The 23,489-nt window shown below is 48.9% G+C and overlaps 1 protein-coding gene across 3 annotated transcripts in view; it reads right to left on the bottom strand.

The window, feature by feature from the left end:
• PIMREG (PICALM interacting mitotic regulator) overlaps positions 1-23,489 on the bottom strand; it is a 440,278-nt gene that overhangs the window by 270,748 nt on the left and 146,041 nt on the right. For 2 of the 3 annotated variants that reach the window (XM_069615033.1, XM_069615034.1), the window contains exon 2: positions 12,058-12,376. The exons of the other annotated variant lie outside the window; for it this stretch is intronic. In XM_069615033.1, coding sequence (XP_069471134.1) covers positions 12,058-12,348 — 291 coding nt within the window. In that variant the 5' untranslated portion in view covers positions 12,349-12,376. The remainder of the gene's footprint in view (positions 1-12,057; positions 12,377-23,489) is intronic. 3 annotated transcript variants of the gene reach the window in all.

Genomic DNA, 23,489 nt, shown 5'->3' with positions numbered 1-23,489 from the left:
ATAGCCTCGAACATACCGCCGGTTTATTTCATTAATATCAATTCTCCAGTTGGTGTTTTTTGCCAAAACTCGGTTATAAAATGGCGTTTGTGTTCTCTTCTGTGACTCCAACCCAAGTCGAGCCCTTTGTTCCACTTTTTGGTGGGCTTCTCCACAGAAGCCCTCCAAAGTGGTGCCACTCTGTCTGGGGTACTTAGGAGGGGTGGAGGGGGATTTAGGCACCCTGGAATGAGTTGCCTAGGTAACTCAAGTCGCACTCCGTCCTGATTGGCCCAAGTGGTGAGCCGTTTGAGTAACAGCTAGGCTGAGTGAATGGGGGTTTTCTGCATAAAAGCAGGGCTTTGGGGACTGGAACTTTAGAAGTCGCCACAGGACCTAAGAATCCAACGAGGGAGAAGCCGAGCCAACCTGCCACAACGACACCACCGGTGGAGCCCTGCTGGACCGTCTCAGCACTTTTCCCAACGACAGAGGAGGTCTCCCGCCGGAGAGTCTTCTTCCTTTGACTGGTGGGGATACCACGTTTTACCACGTCCGCGAATAAAAGGGTAATATCTTTAACTGGAAAACTCTGCGGCTGGTTTCTTCCCTGGCAGTGCAACGACCTTCATCTTTCCTCCAAGTCGAGATCTGCTCTTCCCCTGGACGACGACGAAACTTGCACCCGCTGCCAGGAACAACTGCCACCGCTGGAGGATCCTTCCCACTTAAGGTACCGTGTCCCGCCCGGCTTCCCTTGCCACCGACTGTACGGGGTAGATTTAGCCCCCGGCTTTCGAACCTGTGTTAGCCTGGGACACCCTGGCTAAACTTTTCTGAGCCTCTCTAAACTCTTTTTGAACTCTCTGCAAGACTTTCTAAGCCTAGGGTAACTGTGATCTTGGGCGCATTTGTGCTCTGCTCTCTCTAAGAGTGGGCCCAGCCTATGGACTTTGGCTCACAAGTGACTTTTGCTCTTCTGCCTTGCTAATAGTGTTCCTAAAGCTTAGAGTGTTGTACCTTCCCATATTCTGTCTTTTTCCCTCCCTTCTTCATGAACTTGTTGGAGTGCCATCTATAGTTAAGCACTCACCTCTGTATGAAAATAAGTGGTGTTAACTAAGACTTATCTGATAAGGAACAAGGGTTGTATATATTAGAATAGTAACTGTGTTTAGAGTGTTTTACGATAAGAGTGCTGGAGTGTTTCAGTGTGTTTTTAAATAAATAATTATACACTTTGATACCAAAGCTCTGGTCAGTGTTTGCTTGTATTGTTGTATCCGAGTGCCTATTGTGTATACTTTGCATACTGCCTAACTCTTCTTGAGGGAAGTCTGACTGCTCAGCCACAGCTACCAGGTAAATCTGGGTGGTACAGACTGCTAACACCTGTAGTCCTAAATCTTTTGTAGTGTTTCCAAAGGGAGCTGCACAGATTTCTGCCTAACAGTGATGTCTAATAACTTCTGAGCCATGGGACGGATCAGCAAGAAATTGTGATAGGTCTGGAACTGGAAAGGTTTGTTTGGGCAAATTCATGTTACGGTTCAAAAGTTCCCACAGGGAAAATGTCCAATGTTTGCTCGCAGACACAGCCCAAACTGCTAGCTAGATTTCAAACAAACAAGTTGGGCACAAAGCACGGAGGAAATCCTTTGTTCATTTGGCTGAAGTTCGTCGAGTAGTTAAATTTGGCAGGGTGCAGCTGTATCCAAAGTCTGTCTTACTTCCCATAAGGCATCAAGACTTAATTTCTGAAAATCCGCAATTATGAAGATCGTGATTCAGATCTAGATTCATTTAGAGTGGCATAAAAAAAGTGTAATTGATTTAAAAATATAACATACTGAGATGCAGCAATCACAGAAAATGCTAGTTAGGAGACTAGTATTTGAAGTTCATTTAGGAAGCAATCTCTGCTTTCATAACAAAATAATTACTAAATTAGAGGTATTGCTTCCTCTAGAATAGAAAAATGTGGGTGAGGTATTATGCGGCTATTGTTTGTGGGTGTTGGATTTTCTTTAAAAGCTTTTATTTGGCTCATTAGATTAAATAAAGTGTGCAACAGAACGTGTGGTGCGAATGCAGGTTTTCAATAGTCATTTCTGATTGGTCAAGTTTGCACGCGACTTAACAGTGGTGGCACGTCAGGAGTGAAGGAACAAGTTACTTACCTGTAACTGTTGTTCTCCAGCATGGGTCTGGCATGGATTCACATGCTCATGAATATTCCCCGTCAGGCTGGGAATCCTCGGTAAAGAAAAAACCAGTATCAGTTTCGTTTCTGATCTGTCTTTCGTAGTAATAACCAATCACTGGTCTCTGCGTCATACTGACCACAGCCAATGACTGCCCTCTACCTAAGCACCGCCTCCGGCAGCCATCTTCAGATTTGGAAGCACGTGAAGTGGCAGTATGACCAAGTGAAGAGCCGCAGAGGGGTAGGCGGGAGGGTTCGCATGTGAATCCATGCAAGACCCATGCTGGAGAACAACAGTTACAGGTAAGTAACTTGTTCCTTCTCCAGCCTGGGGTCTGGCATGGATTCACATGCTCATTAAAAAAGAATACATAGCAGTACACACATGCACAACCACGGGAGGTGGCAAAGGCTCAACATTAAGCATTACATCAAACTCAACATTAAGCATCTTACCTCCTCACCAGGCTCACCTCAGGCGAACAGGTTGCGCAGCACTGCTTGGCCGACCCTGGACGACTCCTCCCTGGAATCCCGATCGACGCAGTATAATTTCGTGAAGGTGTGCGTCGACCTCCACGTAGCAGCCCTGCATATGTCCAGCAGGGGCACACCAGAAAGGAACGCCGTGGTAGCTGCCATTGCTCTGGTGGAATGGGCTTTCGGACGGCCAGGCAGCGGTCGGTTTGCCAACCGATGACAGTACATGATACAGCCGGAGAGCCATCTGGAAATGGAAGCCTTCCCCTGATTGACAGGTCCAAAGTTCACAAAGAGTTGTGACGTCTTCCGAAAACACTTCGTGCGGTCCACGTAGAACTTCAGCGCTCTAGCCACATCCAGCGAGTGCAAAGTCCTCTCAGCCGGCGACGAAGGCGACGGGAAGAACACAGGCAACACCAAGGGTTCGTTGAGATGGAAGTCCGACGGTACCTTGGGCATGAAGGAGGGGTGCGTCCTGAGCACTACCCTTGTGTCGTGAAAAGTCAAGTACGGGGCCTTGCAGGAAAGGGCCTGGATCTCTCCCACCCGTCGTGCGGAGGTGATGGCCACAAGAAACGCTGTTTTCTACGACAGAAACTTCAACGGGGCCGAGTGCAGAGGCTCAAACGGAGGTCCCATGAGCTTGGTCAGCACCACGTTGAGCTCCCACGCCGGGGCCGGAGCCTTCACCGGCGGGAACGATCTGAACAGTCCCTTCATGAACTCTTTCACCAGACGATGAGACCACAGGGACGTCCGCCCCGTGGTTCTGGTGTATCGGGAGATCGCAGCAAGATGAATCTTGATGGACGCGTGTGCCAGTCCAGCTTTGGCCAGCGTCAGCAGGTACGGCAGTACCTGGGGAGCCGTAATCCGTAGAGGGTTAATCTTCTGTGCGTGGCACCAGACAGAGAACCTCTTCCATTTGTGTCCGTAGCATTTAAGAGTCGAGGACGCCCTGGCCTTTGCAAGAACCTCTCTGCAGTCGGCCGGTATGTCATATCCTCCAAACTCTAGCGCTGCAGGAGCCAGGCCTGCAAGTTCAGCGATTTCGGATCGTGGTGGAGGATGGCGCCTCCTTCCCTGGAGAGTAGATCCGCGTCCACCGGCAGCTTGATTGGCGGGGACGTTGACATGTCCAGAAGGTCCGGGAACCATATCTGCCTCAGCCACGCAGGTGCGACGAGGATCATCCTGCACCGTGACCTCTTGAGCTGGTGGACGAGCCGGATTAGCAGTGGCAAAGGAGGGAACGCGTAGAGGAACAGGCCCTCCCAGGGGAACGAGAAAGCATCGCCCATGCTCCTCGCCTGGGGAAACCTGCTGGCGAATCTCCGGCACTTGGAGTTCGTCGCCGTCGCGAACAGGTCGATCTGGGGTGTGCCCCACCGTCGGAAGAGGCGATCCACTAGATCCTGCCGTAGTTCCCACTCGTGGCACGAGCGCAGCTCCCTGCTGAGTGAGTCGGCGATGGTGTTTTTATCCCTGCCAGATGAAACGGCACCAGAAACATCCTTTGGGCGACGGCCCAATGCCACAGGTCCTGCGCTTCCTTGGACAGTGCTGGGGACCTGGTTCCGCCCCGTTTCCTGATGTAAAACATGGTGGTGGTGTTGTCGGTGAAGATCCTCACCACCTTGCCCTTGAGGGACGGAAGGAAGGACCTGAGGGCCCAGAACACTGCACGGAGCTCCAGGACGTTGATATGGAGGGACTTCTCCGTCGGGAGCCAGAGGCCTCTCGCGTGCAGATTTTCGGTGTGCGCTCCCCACCCTTCCAGGGAGGCATCCGTGGTCACTGTCTCCTGGTGGTCTGGGGTCCGGAAGTCCATGCCCGCCGTCAGATGCGCGCAGGTGCCCCACCACCGGACCGCTCGGCGGAAACTCTCGTCGAGTGTGATCCTCTCCTCGAAGCCGCCCGTCGTTTGGATCCAGCGCGCGTCCAGGAACTCCTGCAACGGGCGCATCCAGAGCCTGCACATGGGAATGAGGTGGATGCAAGAAGACATCATTCCGAGGAGGGACTTGATGGACCTCACCTTGGCCGCGTCGGAAGCCAACATCCGCTGTACCTTGCCCAGGATGGACCTGGTCCTTTCCTCCGACGGGGAGGCCAGAAGGGACACTGTCGAGCTTCGCTCCGAAAAACAGTGCGTTTTGCGCGGGTACCAGGTGGGACTTGGCGTAGTTCACGGAGAATCCCAGGTCCGTGAGAAGTTGGACCGTCCTTGCCGTGTGCTCCACGGCGAGCTCCCTCGTCTTGGCTCGCATGAGCCAGTCGTCCAGGTAGGGGTAGAAGTGGATCCCCTCGCGGCGCAGCTGCGCCGCCACCGGTGCAAGGCACTTGGTAAATACCCTGGGTGCCGACCGTAGTCCGAAGGGGAGGGCTTTGAACTGGTAGTGACGCCCTTGGACCACAAATCTGAGGAATTTTCGGTGCCCCTTTAGGATGGGAATATGGAAGTAGGCATCCTCCAAATCCAACGACGACAGGAAGTCTCCTTCCTCCAGCTGACCCAGGACATGTTGGAGGGTGACCATCCGGAACTTCTGTGCCTTGATGAACTTGTTCAGACGTTGCAGGTCTAGGATGGGGCGCCATCCTCCCGTCTTCTTCTTCACGAGGAAGTATCTCGAGTAAACTCTGGAGCCCCGAAGCCTCTTTGGGACGAGTTCGATGTCGCCCTTCCCGAGCAACGCCTTTACCTCCAGGAGAAGCTGAGGGACATGAAGCTCTATCCTGGCCACGGGGGGGGCGCGCGGGCACCTTCTTTGAAACTCGAGCGCGTGGCCCCGGGCCAAGGCGTCCAGCACCCAACGGTCAGTGGAGATGGACTCCCACACGCTGACGAAGCTCGCCAGCCGGCCTCCCACCGGGGTGCTTTTGGTGGGGGCACGACCCCACGGCCGGTTCAATCCTGTTTCGACGAGGCTTTGCCGCCTTGACCTCCTTGGCGATGACGGCGGGGTCCTCCAGACTTGCCTCGTCCTCTGTAGGCCTCTTGAGACGATGAGCGGGCCGCTTGACGGTAGGTAGAGAAACTGCCGCCGGAACCTTTGGAGGCGCCCTTGCCTCCGCTGCTCCGAAAGGGCGTCCGTCGTTGCTGTAGAACCCCAAGGGCCCGGGCCGTCTCAGTGTCCGCTTTAATGGCCTGAAGGGAATCGTCCACTGTTTTCCCAAACAGGTTGTTCCCATCGAACGGCATGTCCAGGACTCTGGTCTGTACGTCTTGACGGAAGTCCGTAGCCTTGAGCCATCCACGCCGCCTAAGGCACACGCCGTTGCCCAACTGGCGAAACCCAGTGTCGGCGATGTCCGTCGCAATAGTGATGGCGTGGTCCGACGCCACCTCACCTTCCTGTAGGATCTCCAGGGCATCCGCCCTCTTGTCGTCCGGTAGGAAGTCCAGCAGGAGAGCCAGTTTGTACCCTAGCTCCCTGTCGTAGCGGGCCACGATAGCCAAGGCGTTGGCCGCTTTAATCGTCGTCGCTGCAGACGAGATGACCCTGCGTCCCATAGCGTCCAATTTCTTTCCCTCGCCGTCCGGTGGGGAAGTCGAAGTGGAGGCCGCACCCCCCCGCTTTCTTCCTGGCCGCCGCGGAGACGACAGAGTCCGGGGTAGGCTGCGCCCGGAGGCACAGGGGGTCCGCGTCCGGGACCCGGTACTTCTTTTCGTACCGGTCTCTTCTAGCTGGCGTCGTGGAAGGGTTCTTGAGGAGGGCGAGGCCCTCATCCCAAATGTCGTCCAGTAGAGGCACCGCGAGGACCGTCTTCCTCTTGGCCTCGCGCCGTTGATAAAGGAATCCTTCCTTTTTCTTCTCCTCAGGGCAGAGTTGGAAAAGCTCGGATGCCCTGGCGATCATGGAGTGGAACGATCCAATCTCGTCGGGCGGAGAGGCCCTGGTGGGAGGTGACGACGGGAGATCCTCGTCGTATACCTCGTCGTCCGTACCCGTCGCTGCCGTGTCAGTCCCCGTATCATCCCCTCGGGTGGACGGGGAGGAGGGCTGGACGGGTCGCGACGGCTGAAAAGGAGGTGGAGGGTGAATCCTTTTCTTGGGAGGGGGAACACCCGAAGGTCCCGGTTCAGGATCCCCCGACGGGAGAGGCTCCTCCGTCGGCAACGGTAGTCTCGTCCTTATCTCTGAGCATAAGGACTGTATAGCCAACAAAATGGCCGCCGAGTTGTCTTGCGGCGCTGGCAGAGGGGAATCCGACGGGCGATCAGGGGCCCCGTCGGCACCCTCGACGCTGTCGTCGTCACCTGCGTCGGGCTCCATCCCGACGGGCCGGTCTTCATCCACGCCAAGGCCGTGGCTTAAGACCTCGATCAGCTCTTCCTCCGAAGCCGAATCTACGACGACGCCCTGCCCCCCCTTTTTCTTCCCCGCCGGGGATTTCACGGGGGTCCTATCGATGGGCACAAAAGAGGACTCCCTCCGAGGTGGCAGGGAGACTGAGCCCCGAGGTCGCCACCACTGGTGTAGCCTCCACAGGCTGAGCCAGGGCCGCCGCGACAGTATCGATAGAGGGCTTGGCCGGATGGATTAAGGCCTTCACCACCTTAGGTGCGCTCACCGCCTTATCCTTGAGGGGGAGGGGGACACTGCCTCGCTCCCCCTCCGATGGGGCCTTAGAGCTCGACCGGGGCCTCTCCAGGAGCTTCGCCGGGTGCTCGCCCTTCCTCTTACCCGACCCAGAGCGTTGGCTCGTGGCTGAAGGTGCCGGGGAGGGTGCGCCCTGCCTGGCGCCCGTAGAGCCCGACCGTTCGGCGCTCCCGGTGCCAGCGGACACGCGGTGCTTGGCCTTGTGTTGGACCCCCGTCGCCGGGGCGTCCTCAAAGGTCTTAGAAGACCGCTCGGATTTCTTCCTTTTCTTCTCGCCTGACGGGCTCTTCCCTTCCAGCCAGTTGGTGAGGCGTTGGTGGCGGTCCTTCATGGTCCGCTCCGACATATTGCCGCAAAACGCACAGTCCTTCTCCACGTGCGTCTTGTCCTCATGTAAGCAGTAGACACAAAAGGAGAGTTGTTCGTCCTTAAAGACGTTCTGCAGCTGGCATCCAGGGCAGACCCTGAACAGCTTTCCGGGCGTCGAGCTTCCCTTCTCCTGGGCCATGTCCGGGCCTGAGAAGCTTCTGGAGTCCTCCAAAACGTAGCTCGACGAAATCTTCACCCTTGAGGGGCGCAGACGAATCCGACACGGGTCCCCGTTGATCGGATGGAGAGTCGGTGGAGCTTGAGGCTCTTTTGACCGGAAAAAACGAAGTTTTGAGAAAAAAACGTGAAAAATTAGCACTAACGCTCAAGCGCAATAGCACGAGGATCCCAACACATGAACGTGCGGTAAAAATCTGAAGATGGCTGCCGGAGGCGGTGCTTAGGTAGAGGGCAGTCATTGGCTGTGGTCAGTATGACGCAGAGACCAGTGATTGGTTATTACTACGAAAGACAGATCAGAAACGAAAATGATACTGGTTTTCTCTTTACCGAGGATTCCCAGCCTGACGACGGGGAATATTCATGAGCATGTGAATCCATGCCAGACCCCATGCTGGAGAAGAACCCTCCATTACCCCCACATGCCTCTCTCATATCCCAGTAACCCAATTGTAATCCATGTCATTACTGCTACATCCCTCTTCGTCACAATCTCCCACAACATCCTTCATCAGTCTCTCAGAACCACCAACACCACCAACCCACTTGACTTAATTCCTCGTGGTCAAGCTCGATTCCTTCCCCTCCACCCCAGGTGGGGCTGTGGAAAGTGAATCAGAAGTCATTTTTATGATAATGGGTTCCCCAGGGGTTTGGCCTAGCGCTTGGGACCATCTTCCTGAGTGTTTGCGTCCCTTAGCATAATTAATGAAAATACAGCCAGGAAATGTTGTGAAGTTCTTTGGAATCAGAGACACCATTCCGAAAGCACTATTCAGAAATATGAAGCCGACACGGAGGATAGCAGGTTAAAATATTTTTAATATCGCAGCCATCTCCTACAAGCTCTAATTTGCATTGCACACGCTATAACAAAAGCAACTATGACAAAGCGCATTACCATACATATGAGAAGAACTGTGGTGTAAGCTAAGAGCATGGTTTACATTAATAGAGAAAAGAACAAGTAATCATTTTAGCTTACCAACTGTGTGACAAGGGAGTTATGTTGATCTATGGTATGGTGTAACATACCAATGTGTAACATACTAAATGCCTTTATTCTCAAAATGCACACCACAAGACTGCCACATTTAAACTCATGCTTTAGGACAAGCTGTGCTGTATACGAATAGACCACGGCTTCCTGTCAGTTGGGCCTGCGTCTTCCTCTGCTCTGGGACCTGCGATTCTCAAGCTCTTCCCAGTCCCCAGTGCTTGAGTTCTGCTGATTGCGTTGCCTACCCTCTGCCGATTTAGCTCGCCATTTATATGTTTAAATAAAAAGAAAAAAAAATGAGCTTCATATCCTACCATATGGGAGCTTAAAACCTAGCGATTAGGAGCGTTACTTTGCTTTGCTTGCACATACTACATTTCTATGTGCAAAGTTAAGAGACGGGTGCTGTCTATGACCACTAGTGGTCTCCCTTAGAGTGACTGGGCTTCTGCTCAGGGAACGAGCAAAGCATGTCATTTGCTCCTACACAACTTCAAAATCCATTATAGTAACTGAGCTTCTGAAGAGGTAAAGAGGGATACTTGCTTTCACAAACTCTTAGCATGTATTAGGTGTCTATTGGTGCTTCCTGTCTTATCACATCCGACTGGTGTAAAAGAAGGCATCTCTTGAACTCGCTATGTGCCGTTTAAGACAGGAAGCTGCCACTTGTGGTTAGGTTTCTTCTGCTGGAAAGGGGAAGCTACCATTTCCTGTTCCTCGCCTTTTGCTACAGCCCAGCAGCAGATTATGTGTGTGTTCTTCGCTGGCCATACGTTTGTTTTTTATTAAAGGAACCTATATTATCTGAAGCATGCGTCTATGCTTGTCCCTTGAAAGCAGCTCCTGCATTATGTGTAAGAGCATGCTTTCTGCTCAAACCTTTGTAGTCCTAGTGTTGTGTTGCTAAAAGACGCCTGATCTGAGCCAAATTGTCTTCTCAGACTCATCATCCTTAACACTCATCAGTGCCCCAATACCCATACCATACTCTTCCTTCATCAGCCCCCCCGCCCCCAACTCACTCTTCCATGTCCAAGTACCCCAATATTAATTTGTAGCATTACCACAACTCCTTTGTCCCAGTACACAATTAGTAATCCAATCTTATCAAGTGGACAAAGAAAAGATGAAATACTTGGTAAGAATTGTGTTGCATTGCTGAATACATATGGATAACATAACTGATGTCATATCCTTTGTAATCAGAAACAAAAGGTAGACTGAGTGCGCAAATGGAGGCCTGCATTAAAGTATCCCACCAATGCCATCCTACGACACTACAGTAGGGCCAAAATACCCTAAAGTGCACCCCTCAGAGGCTACCACAACTGCATTAAGAGATGAACGTTGCGGCAAAAGTGCAACTCACACAAAGGACATTGATGCAAGGCAACACATGCATACCAAAAAGAAAAGAAAATGCATCACTTCTGACAGGACAGAACTATTTCTTTCAATACTGAAAGGTGACATTCACGACGGAAAGAAGTGGGCCACTGGGAGACTCATAAGGTAAAAATACTGCATGCTGATTTGGCAGACCACTCCACCATCCCCCCCGGCCCACCTCAACCCTACCGTACCGTCCAACCACAACAGTTTACATTATAACAGATTTCAATACATTCCTACCTTTGAGGACTGGTCCGTGTTTGTTAGTCTTCTCCTGCTCCTACTTTTGTGAAATGGCACTATATGTGGTATTTTCTAAAATCAGGAATTTTAATTAACCATTTTTTTATGCTTTTATCAGATCTTTCACTTTTTGTATTTCTATAAAATGTCCGATAGCTGGACTGATACTTCTTCCTACAGTAATATGAAGGCCTTCATGTTAACACTAAAGGAATGACCTGAAAATGTTTAAAACTGCAATGTTCAAACCAATATTAAATATGTTTTATATACCTAGCCTGGGGGCCGTACTGTAAGTGATGAGCCCCAAAGACCATAACTCCATGTATTGCTTGAAGGCAGGGTTAATAAAGCCATTAAATGCTGTGCAACTGTGCGGTGGAGGGGGGGGGGGGGCAACAAAAAAAAGCAAACTTCCGAGTGTGGTCACTGGGAACTGCCATATTCCCTGTAACAAAATAGTACAGTTGTTAGCATGGAGGAACATAGCTTAATAAACAGCTGGTCTGTGCCTGCCAGTTGCAGCCCGGTGAAGATGGTGGTGCAGCCATCTTCCCCCCCCCCCTCAAGTCCCATAAAGCTAAGGATCAGTGGACTGGGCTGGGGGATTTCTGATGCCCGGGCTGTATTTTTCAGATGTGGCCCGGGCAAGAAGTAGAATGGTACTTGCGGCCGGGTTATCAGCAAGCGCACCCATAAGGGACTGCTGCACTGAGTCTTACCGGCAGCAGTGACAAGGGTAGTCATGCAGCTTACCCTCTCATTGGCCAAGTTCACAGGGTTATGGAATTTTACAAGCCATACTGGCTCATAAGGTCCAGAAATTGGCCAATGGGAGATTGCCATGTCACACCCCCGGTTCATAATTGTAATTAATACAGAGAAAGGTGATGTGACAGGGTATGTACTTTGGCTAGAGATTAAATGCTGCATTCATCCATTGGTATTGTTTGAATTGTTGGCCATGTGGCATGGTCTCCAATGTGGAGAGATCAAAGAATCATGTAATGGCAACAAAGGCCTTCAGACCCATAGTTTTAAAATGCATGTTCTATACAGTGCTGTATCGATGGGTGTCCTCCAGCAGCAGAAGTCCTGGGAAGAATGGATTTCAAAAAACACATTAATTCAGACTGTCGAGAGATCCGATACCATTTGGTTATTTCAAGGAGATGCACCATTTTAACTTTGCTAAAATAACAATGTTGGTATAGGGACCACATATGGCTTTACCCACGGCCTTCAAAATCATCAAGAACCCTCTAGTATGGAGATGGATGGGTTGGCAGCCATGTAAGAGGTAGAGTGACAGGGAGAGTTGGTTCTAAGCCTTCAAGATGCAGTGAAACCAACAGTAGTTTATACTTTTAAGGCCTGTGCATTTTAGAAAGTCTGAGGGCTATGTGCGGAAGTAGCTACGTATCAAGCTGCAAAGGACATGTGATGTGTAGTCAATCTCCCCTGGTGCACACTTATTGCATTGTAGTTGTGCTTCACGCTAATCAAGCAGTAGACATACCACGTGAACACATTTCTATTCACTCAGTTAATGCTAACTCACACTCAAACCGAACACTTAAATATCACTTAGTTACCTGAGACACGTTTCCAAAGGCATTTTTGGCATTGCTCTTCATTGTATGTATGGGGGGCTCCGTCTCCTTTAACTCTAAACTTTCCCACATTGGGTTCTCGCTTACATTGGCTTCCAAATGTTTCCGAGTTAACCTCTTCCTAAGCGACATCCGAACGTTATTCAACGAGCTTGCAGATGGAATCTTTCGAAATTTATCAGGAACTGGGCTGTCATTCTCATCAAAATCTTCTAAAATTCTGTGTCGTCGCCAACGAACAGTGCTCCCAACGGTATGCAAAATGGCAGCCATCTTTTCACTCCCCACAGGACTTTATTTTCTAGAACAACATTTAGATGATCAATGACTCGGGCCATCAGGTTAGACAAATTAGCTTATACAGTAACACAAATGTTTAGGGATGTAATAATTTGACATTTTATCAAAACATTGATGTCTTAGCCACAATCTTTCAAACAGTATTGAAGACTAAAATGTGCTATTTCCAGCTCTACATAGCAGTTAGTCTAGACGTAGTTTCCTTTTCTTTTTATGACAGAAAGGCTAAACTAGAATTTCAGGGCGTACATTAGGAAGGGACCATCTCGATTTGTACAGGGCCACTGAATCAGTGGGAACCGTTTGCGCAAATCCCTTTACATTTCTATTTAACTAAACGGTAATCCTATGTCAAAGCATTTCTAGAAAACGAGAGCTCCAATGTTTGCTTGATAAATATTGAGTTAGTCTACGGGAAAACTCAGTGTATACAAAGATAAATATTGTGAACAGGCTGCATGACAGTTCTAGTTTGAATGGGATGAAGAGCAAAAGGTGCTTGAGAAAGCTTGCTCTGCCCACCCACTAACATTTCAAGGTGACACACGAAGAAGTGCCCCAGATCTAGATGCTTCCAGATGGGACCAGCAGGGTGAGACTAACTATGCAGAATTACTGAATGAACCACTGGACTGCAGAAAACTTCCCAAAGTCAAGCAAACGTATGTAAAGCTATTGATATACAAGTGACAACCACAGAACATGTGCAGGCCTTCATTTGTCATTGTTCTCGCTTCTTATTGTCCGTTTGGGGATCAACATGTCTGGAGTACTGTGAAAGGATTTTTACCAAGTCACCACCATAGTTTCTTTAAGGGGCCTATTCAAGGAACCAGTCACATCTTTAGTGCCAAACATCCTGGATATACAACAATGCTACCTGTAGTTATTGACATCACAAGCTTATGTACCAAACAGGTGGAGAAGGGAACAGGTGAAAGCATTTTTTTGGTGCCCTTTTAGAGATAAGGAGACCAGTTCCACGCCATGCAAGATTGAGGTTCCATTTGTAGACGTGCTTGTTTCTCACGTGGCTACCACAGGAAAATCACTAGCTATAAACAGCACTGCATATTTATGTTACGTTTGTGGAAACCTATTTCTCTATAGTTGCTAGACCAGTTTGGAGGTTATATGTACACCGTATACATGAGAAGTAAAATGTTCAAGTTGCACGCTACTAGATGGGCATAAAAGATTACTAGCCCCCTCAGTTCTCTACATGCAAAAGTTGTGTCTTACTACCCAAAAATCAAACACTCGACAATGCCCAGGGTGCAAATTGAGGTCTGGCGCTTGCATTCATAAAATATTACGGTTGGGGGGGTGGGGGGGGGAGGGGATATTGGCTGTTGAGATGTGCCAATGATGGCCGCTATCTTCATAAGCGCCAGTGATTTAGACAAGTAACTTGAAATAACTGCTCCCAACTCTGGTGTTTTTAGGGTACTGATGAAGCCCTCACAAACCACATCAAAGCAACTCCAGAGTGCTTGAGCTAGTTGCGTGCCCCTGCATCGCAGACTACAGTTTCCAAGGAAAGAAGCAAGAACAAACCAGGTTACGACTCGCAGGCTTGTAAAGAAGACGAGAAAGCACAAACTTTATGCAGTAGGGTGACATGCGACCGATTCAGAGTCCTGGGTACCGCAGAAGATAAAGGCACAAACATGAAAACCTACATGCTTCAGCTGCCATCGGAAACTCTTGGCAAGACAATTGAAAATTCAACAGAAATAGAATAGGGTCCATAGAGTACTTCACCCAAGAATGGACCCAGGCAAAACGCCGCACCACATTTTCATCAGCTTCCTGAGATTTAATTTGGAACGATAATAAGATCACCTTTTCAAGATTTACCCGGAGTGATGCACAATTAAAGGAAAACATTTATGAAAGCAAAGAGGGAGTTAAAAAAGAATCTGAAAATAAAACACAAGGTTTTTGCCCCCGTTACAATTAAGTTTACTTTGCTGGCAGCTTTTATCCAAGTACCAAGCTTAATGTGCTTTGTTAGGCAGAATCACGTGCAGTACCCTTTGGGAACACTACATGCAATTAAGACTACAAGCGTCAGTACAAATTCACTTTTGCTACATGCCTGTAATACACAGTAAAGTGGTAGCGATGGCTGAGCAGCCAGACTTATCTGAAGATTTTAAGTGAGCAGTAGAACAAGTTACACATTGGACCAACAAATACAGTGATTCAAAACAAACACTCAAGGTTTCTTTGTAAAAGAATATACATTTATTTACACAGTCAGTTTGAAAACATTACACTATCAAGAGCAGCTCAATATCACACACCAATATACTACAAATATACAACCAATAAGTTACTGAACAAGTTCAGCTCCTCTGAATTGGAGCAAAATGGGACTTCAGTTACTTTAAAAGGGGGTAAAACGACAAGGTTATAAGAATAGACAGCCTAAATACTTTCATAGGAAGGGTAAAGGGTTTCAGTAAACTACAACCAGCAATTCAGTTCATAGGCCTGGGCCAAAGTCAATGGTTCAGAGTCTTTGTATAGGCTACTGTTAAGTCTTTGCCACGGATTTCAGAAGAATTTGGCTAGGCGAAAAGTTTGACGAATGTTTAGGGAAGGACGAGCCTTTGAAGTCAAGAAAGTTTCTCACACTCTCTGTGGCCAAAATTATTTCTGGACCGTGTTTGCACAGTACCTTAAAAGTGAAGAGCTGTAGTTGAGGCAGTTGTTTCTGGGAGTTGGAGCAGATCTCGCTGTTCCTGAGCTTCAGTCGTGGGGACAAGGAGTACATCGGGAGGTTCCTGCACTGCCCAGGGATGAGACCACAAGCTTGGCAAAACGTCGGTTTAAGGTGCGAGTGCCTTAAAGACCACAAACTGGTATCCTTCGTGCTGGCTATCCGGTTTTCCACAGCACTCTGCAGAAAATTCGACCTGGAGGGGACGGTGTCCAGGCGGCTTACGAGCTAGTTGTTCCCACCAAACTCAAGCGAAGAAGTTAGCCTTGAAGGGCTTCCATCAATAGAGTTTCAGGCAATTTGGAACTTCAGCAGGGCTTCACCAGTCGTCCAGGAGTTGCAGCAGTCCTCTTCCTTCAGCTCGTCTTTGGTTCTTTCATTCCAGTGGTTGACTCTGCTTTCCAAGTCCCAGAGACATGCTTTTAAACAGTTTCCCCCCCCCATTCATTCCAGCCTGGCTGGAAATCACACAGCAGGGTGGCTGTCCTTGCTGGACAGTCAGCCGGCCAATCACGCCAGAGTGCATTCAGGTCTCCTAGGAGACTAAGCACAGGGAGATTCGGGCACCTCCCTCACATCTGTCCATCCCAGACACTCAGTCGCCAGAGGAGGGCTTCAGCACTGAAGCCCGCCAAAGGCCAATGAACAAAGGGACCAAACCTGGTTTGGCGCGCAGAGACAAACATAAGGACCTTCCCTTAAAAGAAATGCGAAAAAAGATGACCCAAGTCTGTTTTTACATATATGTCTTTGGCGCCATATTGAAAAACATGGCTGAGCTGATTATTAGCTACTGTTAGCAGTCGGGAAAAATCACAGTAGTTTGATCTAAACCACTGCCACCAGCCCTTTAAAGTAGGAAAGGGTAGCATTTGACTGTTACATGAGTGTTTTGACTCAGGGGAAGCTAGGCAACCCCTCCAGCCCTCTATAGGAAGAAAGTGTGTGCGGGGTCAGTAAATTTAACGTGACTAGTAAAGTCAATTTAACTTTGCATGCTCTGGGAGACAGTCAGTCCCAGAGAAGGTATGTAAACCTTGGGAAGTCTGAAAGACATCCCTGTGTCACTGCACTGAAGGTGCAGTGTGACACAGAAAAATATGATGCCTATGGAGTCGTCTTAAAACTCCATAACCAAAAAACACAAAAGTAAAGCACACATCAAGATACATGGAAGAGTGGGGAAAAAAGGCTCACTCTTCCCAGGTAAAAAATCAAATCCTATAAATCCAGCAAAGTTGCTGGGGGTCTCAAAATGTAAGGGAAATTAGCACATTCTTGAAAATTCTCCCTAACATGCTTGTAGTGAATATTGGAGGAGGCAGTGAAGGACAACAAACAGGGGTCTTCATGAATGAGGTCTGATTTCGTGGGGAGATCTAGTCGGTGATATTGCAATAGTGAATTGCGAGTCAGATTTGCCAGATGGGGAACACTGGAAGGAATGCCCCAGGCGTCAGCTTGGCCTCACTGCAGAGCTTGTTTTGAGCCAGGATCAGAGACTAGTCACCGGCAGCCAAGCCAGCCTCCGACGAATCTGATCAGGACGGACATCGCTGGCAGTCGCGGCTTGGCTCCCGGGATGCAATTCCACATATAGAACGATGAAGGGGTTAGAGGATCCCTCTCCCAACAATGACAACATGACAATACATAACTTTGGGAGGCCGTATCCCTTGCGCCAGTACTGCAACACGGATGGTGTGGAGCAGAGCAGGGTCTACAGTGCCCGGGCAAGTAGTACCATGTCAAAGGGCACAAGGGGAAAGAAGAAAGGCAGCATGGATCACTTCACTGAAGAGACACCCAAAAGTAACCCAGTCCGTCAAACCAGCTGGCCCGGTCTGCATCGTATAAACTTAATCTGCAGCAAGTGTTGGACTCTATGCAAAAAAAGGCTTTGTGGCAATGAATGAAATGTTAGACGACATCACAGTCAATGTAACATCCCTCCATGCTCAATTGGAAAAGGAAGCCCAAAGAATAACTGGCTGGGAAAAGAATCAGCTCAGAGGACAGCTCAGAATCAGCTCAGAGGACACTGCATGAGCTGCAAACCACTAACTATGCTAATGAGATATGAAAACATTGAAGGCGAAATGTATCTGGGGTCGAGGTCTTGTAATAATAATATCTGCATTATCTGACTCCTGGACGAGGCACTTCAATGCAATATGGAGTAAGCAAAAGTACTCCAATTGTTGGAAAACCCCACGCCGTTGCCGCCCTTCATGGTTAGCGCACAGGGTGTCGAGACAGGAATCGCAGATTATCAAACTTTATCCATACTTCTCTGTTGCAGTCCAACAGTAGCGGACATGGTTTCTGGGTGTTCAGAAACCATTGCGCAAAATATTCAAAATGCCATGATGTTCCCAGCAAGGATGAGATTCCAGTATAACAAGACATTTCTTTACGGTGCCAGAGGAGGTGGTCGCCTTCACTGAAGTCAAGATACCATCCCAAGCCTTTCTACTGCGGAAACCTCCTCAAGGTGACTGATGACTGAAAATCTATTTGAATCATAATACATGCCTACAGTAACATAACTTTGTATATGTTTGGTTGTCACATCCTGTTTTTAACTGGAGATTTGGAGACTGTCAAGCACAGTAAAGCTTAGCCCCATTGCAACTGCAAAGGTTTTGTCAGGGGTTTGGGCTTCGGAGGGGTGGGTAGGGGGCAGGGCGGCAGACTGCACTGCTGGAGCTGGGAGGGCAGTGAAGGTTCGGGTGAAAACAATACAACACATTTGGTGTAGACTGTACCAGGGTAAACCTGACAGGAAAGCATGTATTGTATGGCACTTGTATTTTATTTATTTATTTAAATTTATATAGCGCGCAAGTAACCCATGGGCATTGAGGCGCTGTTACTTGCAGGAGCTTAGTTACAGGCAAAGAGGCATTCATCAGTACATTATGTATTCAACAGGCATAGAGCTGCTGTTTTGGTTGGTACAGTTGGTCATTAAAAACAGTTTATGCACTGGAACATAGGAGATGAATTCAACTGGTGCGAGGAATCTTATGTGAATAAGATGGTTTTTATGGATTTGCGGAAGGTGCAAAGGGAGGCCTCACCTCAGATTATAGGAGGTAGGGCGTTCCAATGAGTGGGTGCGAGATATGGGAAGCTGGAACCGCCAGCTCTGGCTTTTTTACTAATGGCACAGAAAGCATGTTAATATATGGTGATCTAGTTGGCCTCGTAGAAGAGTCAGGGTGGATCCTTTGGGAAAGGTAGTCGGGGGCAGTAAGGTGCAAGCACTTGTGAGTCAGTGTCAGCGTTTTGAAGATGATCTTTTTTATTGGGAGCCAGTGTGCTCGTTTTCTGGCTTCCGAGATGTGTTCTCTTTTGGCAATGCCTTGGGCTGCCCTGAGAGCGCTATTCTGCATGATTTGTAACCTCTCTAGGTTTTTGTTGGATGTACCTAGGAAGAGTACATTACAATAGTCAAGCCTAGAGCCAGTGATGGCTCTGGCTATGTTAGTGCAGTTCTCTTTGGAGAGAAAGGGCCTGACTGCGTTGATTAGTTTGGCATGATATGCAGCTGCAGAGGCTATAGCGTTGACTTGTTTATCCATGGATAGGTTGGAATCGAAGTAGACGCCAAGTGTTTTGACTGATTCCGAGACAGGTATTTTGATGGAGTCTATGGTGAAATGACTGAACTGGGAGTCTAGATTTTTCAGCGTGTCGGGTGAGCCTACCAGGAGGAGTTCAGTCTTGTCTGAGTTGAGGCATAGTCCATTGTCAGCCATCCAGGCTTGGATGGTGTTGTAGAGGTTGTTGAGGGTCATGGAGTCAGTGTCGTAGTTGCCAGTGAGGGTGAGGAGGATCTGTGTGTCATCAGCGTAGTTGGTGTATGAAATGCCCATGGCGTCAAGGATGAGAAAAAGGGGTCGTGTGAAGATGTTGTAGAGGGTGGGTGAGAGGCAGGAGCCTTGGGGCACACCACAGAGTATGATAGTAGGTGAGGCGGATGCTAGGTCCGAGAATACTTGCATGGTTCTGTCTTGTAAGAAGGAAGTGATCCATGCTGTGGCTTCTGGGGAAAATTTGGCCGTAGAGGAGTGGTGGTGGCATAGGACGTCATGATCCACGAGGTCGAAAGCCGCGGATAGGTCAAGAAGTAGGAGAAGTGCTGGTTTGCCCATGTCTCTGGCATCGTCCATTTGGTTTTTCAGGTCAAGTAGGGCGGTTTCGGTCCCGTGTCTGGGGCGGAAGCCTGATTGTCGGAGTCCTAGGAGTTTGTTCTCTTCAATGAAATGTTGAACCTGCAGGTATGTTGCTTTGTCCAGTATTTTGAGGAGGAAGGGGACAGTGGTGATGGGTCTATAGTTGTTGGGGGAGGTGGGGTCGAGGGGAGGTGTTTTTAGGAGAGGGCGGACCCAGGCTTCCTTGAGGGAGGCAGGGACCTTCCCTGTAGCAAAGGAGGCGTTTACAAAGGCTGTAAGGAAGGGAGCTAGTGCTTCGGCGCAGTCTTTGATAATGGTGGCTGGGCATACATCACCTTTGCAATTGGAGGGTTTGATGTTCCTCATTATGTTGGTGATGTCTTTTTCTAGAATGGGTTTGAATGAGAAGGGTTGGGGGGGTTCCAGGGCTGGTGGTGGGACAGGGGTGTGTGTGTTGGGTAGGGCTTGCTTGGTGGCTAGTATTTTGTTTTGGAGCAGACTCAGTTTATTTTTCATGGCTGCTTGTATATCATCACACCAGGCCTTGTCTTTGGTGAAGTTCTGGGGGGCAGGCGTGGGTGTCTCTAGCTCCCTGAAAATGGCAAAGATTTCTTTAGTGCTGGATTGGGCTTCAGAGATTCTGGATTCAAAGGATTTGGCCTTAGCTAGGGTGATTGCTTTTTTATATCTAGTGGAGCATGATTTAAAAGTCATCTCGTCTTTGTCAGAATGAGACATTTGCCACTGAGTGAGGGCATCCTTTTTTTCAGTGCGGAGTGCGAGGAGGTCTGGGGTGAACCAGGAGTTGGAATGGGTGGTGGGTTCGGCTTTACGGGGTTTAAGGGGGGCAATGGAGTTAATGGCTGCTTTCATGGCAGCTTCGTAGGCTGTTGCGAGTGTTTCTGGGTCTGTGGAGAAAGGGGGTCTGAAGGCTGGGCCTTGGAGGAAAGGCAGTAGCCTTTCCTTAGTGAGTTGGCGGGAGCTTCTGGCGAGGTAGGGTGGCAGGGGTTGGGGTGGGGGGGTGGTGGAGCAGGTGGTGGGGATGCTGAAAGTGATGTGGTGGTCTGACCATGGGGTGGGAAGGTTTCCAGTGATGATGAGTGGGCAGTTATGTTGCGCAATCCAGTCAAGGGTTCTGCCCTGGGCGTGGGTTGGGCTAAAGATGGTGTTGTTGTAGCCCAGAGCCTTGAGGGCTGAGTCAAGCGATTTGGCTGCTGGGTCCTTCCTGTCCAGGAGACCTAGGTTAACATCCCCCAGGAGAATGGCTTGAGATTGTTTCTTGAGGTTGTCAGAGAGGAGGTGGATGAGAGAGGCTTGGAAGTCACCTGTTGGGCCTGGGGGGCGGTAGACAATGTGGACAGCAATGGTACACTGGGGAGATAGGTTAATTTTGACTTGGAGGTAGTCACTGTTGTGCATGGATTTCTCTACCTTTGCTGATAGAAAAGCATTACTTGGCAATAATTGCTACACCTCCCCCTTTGGATAGCCGATCTTGTCTGGTGATGGAATATCCGGGCGGTAGTGCGAGGGTGAGTGCCGGGCAAGATGCATCGTGTAGCCATGTTTCAGAAATCATGAGTAGATCGAGGTCATGGGTGGTTAGGAGGTCGTGGATGTCTAGAGCATGGGCATTAATGGATCTAGCGTTAATCAAGGCGCATTTAAGATGGGGTTCGGTAGTGGCTGGGGAGTGGGTGGACATAGGTGGTAAAACATTTGGCACAGTAGCATTCAAAATGGTGGTAGAAGAATTGCAAACCACAGAATTTACACTGGGGGGCCTAGTTTCAGAAGTGGTGGACACAGGTTGTAAAACATTTGGCACAGTAGCATTCAAAATGGTGGTAGAAGAATTGCAAACCACAGATTTTACACTGGGGGGCCTAGTTTCAGAAGTGGTGGACAAAGGTTGTAAAACATTTGGCACAGTAACATTCAAAATGGTGGTAGAAGAATTGCTAACCACAGATTTTACACTGGGGGGCCTAGTTTCAGACGTGGTGGACACAGGTTGTAAAACATTTGGCACAGTAACATTCAAAATGGTGGTAGAAGAATTGCTAACCACAGATTTTACACTGGGGGGCTCCCTTACAGTACAAGTGGGCACAGGTGGTGACAAGTTTTGTACGGTTGTGGCACAACTGTGGATGTGGTACAGTACTTTATTATCTGCTTTATTGTCTGTAGGCGACGCTGTAGGCTTTCATCGACGCTGTAGGCTTTGGGCGGATGAGTCTTGCAGTGATCAAATATGGCGAGGGCGGTGAGGTGCGCGAGCTTAGCCGGGCATTGCGGGTGTTCGTGGGTAGGGGATGGGAGTAGAGTGGCCTGCAGCGTGCAGTTGCGTAGTCTGATGAATCTACTATGCAGGCATGGGTATGAGCGAGGTGAATGGTGGTTCTGGCTCTTACCTCCAGAGTGCGGCATAGATTTCTTGCAGACGGCAGACGAGCAGCAAAGAGCTGATAAGAGCATGGGAGGCCTTTCCTCACGGCCTTCCCTGCTCGGCTTCGCCTCTCGGCCCTCTCCCCCTCCGTTTAAAGCAGGAGGGGAGGGGCAGGCAGAGAGGCAGCAAATGGGCTCTCGGGCCCGCGGCGGTGATGTCGGCTGGCTTCTTTGTTGGGATGGCGTCCATGGCAACCATGGACGCCATTTCGAGTGATTCCGGAGCCGTGAGACACGCGGCGAATGGCGCAGCCGCGTGAAAGTATTGGGGCATTAAACTTCTAAAGTGGAATGTTCGACGATTTTGTAGTCCCATAAAGGCTTGCAGCTTTCTCCTTCTAGAGACACATGTAAAAGTAACAAAAAACACTACATAGGGGGGGGGGGAAGGGCCTTGAGAGGCAGCTTCCGCCTAATACAATATTATCACACACAACAAGCAGAAAACTTATTTATAAAAGGGAATTCACACAATGGCCTGTAGCTCATCAATTCTCCCTATTGGAAATTCTAAATATCCTTCAATACGGTTGCTTATTCATCCCTAGTGGGCGCTGATGTGTCACCTATCTAGGAAAGGAGATCGAAGAAGGGCTGGCTGTAGCCTGATGCATTACTTTCTTATCTTGACTCCCTAAGGGGGGTAGGGGGGGGGGGGCAGTGTGCCTATACCTGCGAGTGCTTCCTAACAATACATGGCATGGAGTCTGACTGGGGGTATTTTTACACACAGGAGAAAGAAGAGATCGAATTTGAGTCAAAACAAAAAGATGAATAGCTACCTATGTGTGGCCACGCAATACCCTGTGGGTAAGATAGTGAACAAATGAATACATGGTAAAAGAAAATAAATGAGATTATAGTGCACGTATAAATGTTTTGAGTATAGCTTCCAATAAGATATTCTCATTGTAGGGCGAATTTGGAAGAACTAATCACAAGTCCCTTGAAACACTATTTTTTTTGTGTGCGTCTCCCACTGCAGGTTTACAGTAGAAGAAAAAAAACCGACCCGTACAGAGGTGTGTGATTATCCCTTTCTTTTTATGAAGTCACAACCGTTGGTTGTGATCTGGTCCTGAACAAAGTGGTTAGACTTAGTATCAGTCTATCTGTTTCAGTGGATTTTGATAAGTGTTCAGGCCAATCCCCTGAACCCGCAGGACTACCGGATTGATGGAGTGCCCGGGTTGTTGACATTTGTGATTTTTACTTCAACAGCAGAACCATCTGCATAAGTTTGATACACTCAAGAGGGCGAGATTAAAGTATAGAACACTCACCCGAGTGTTTGGGTTTTAACGAATAGTCAAGATAGGAAAGTAGTGAGTCAGGCTAGGGCCAGCCCTTCTATCCCCTTTCCTAGATAGGCGGCACATCAGCGCCCACTAGATAAGCAACTGTAATGAGGGATATTTAGACTTTCCAATAGAGAAATTTAGTGAGCTACAGGCCACCGTGAGAATATATTTTTTTAATAAAGGCTTCCGCTTGTTGTGTGCGATGACACATGTACAAGAACAGTAAGCTAAGGTCTTTGCGCAGGGATGGGGTGGACAGATATTACACCTACTCTACACGATCCAAATGGTTGGTGATACAGATCTTTCAATCCATTCAGTTTTTACATGTATAAGCTCTGTGGTTGAGACAGAAGGGCAATGAATACTAGTGCATGGCTCATTATATAAGTACTGCTGGTCAACGTCTATGGGCCTAATATAGATGACCCAGAATTTTATGACAAGATTTTA

Source organism: Ambystoma mexicanum, chromosome 9, assembly GCF_040938575.1.
Source record: "Ambystoma mexicanum isolate Mex_15411 chromosome 9, UKY_AmexF1_1, whole genome shotgun sequence".
Classification (NCBI taxonomy): domain Eukaryota; kingdom Metazoa; phylum Chordata; class Amphibia; order Caudata; family Ambystomatidae; genus Ambystoma; species Ambystoma mexicanum.
Note: the sequence above shows the minus strand (reverse complement) of the source record. Positions and strands in the feature narration are given on the sequence as shown.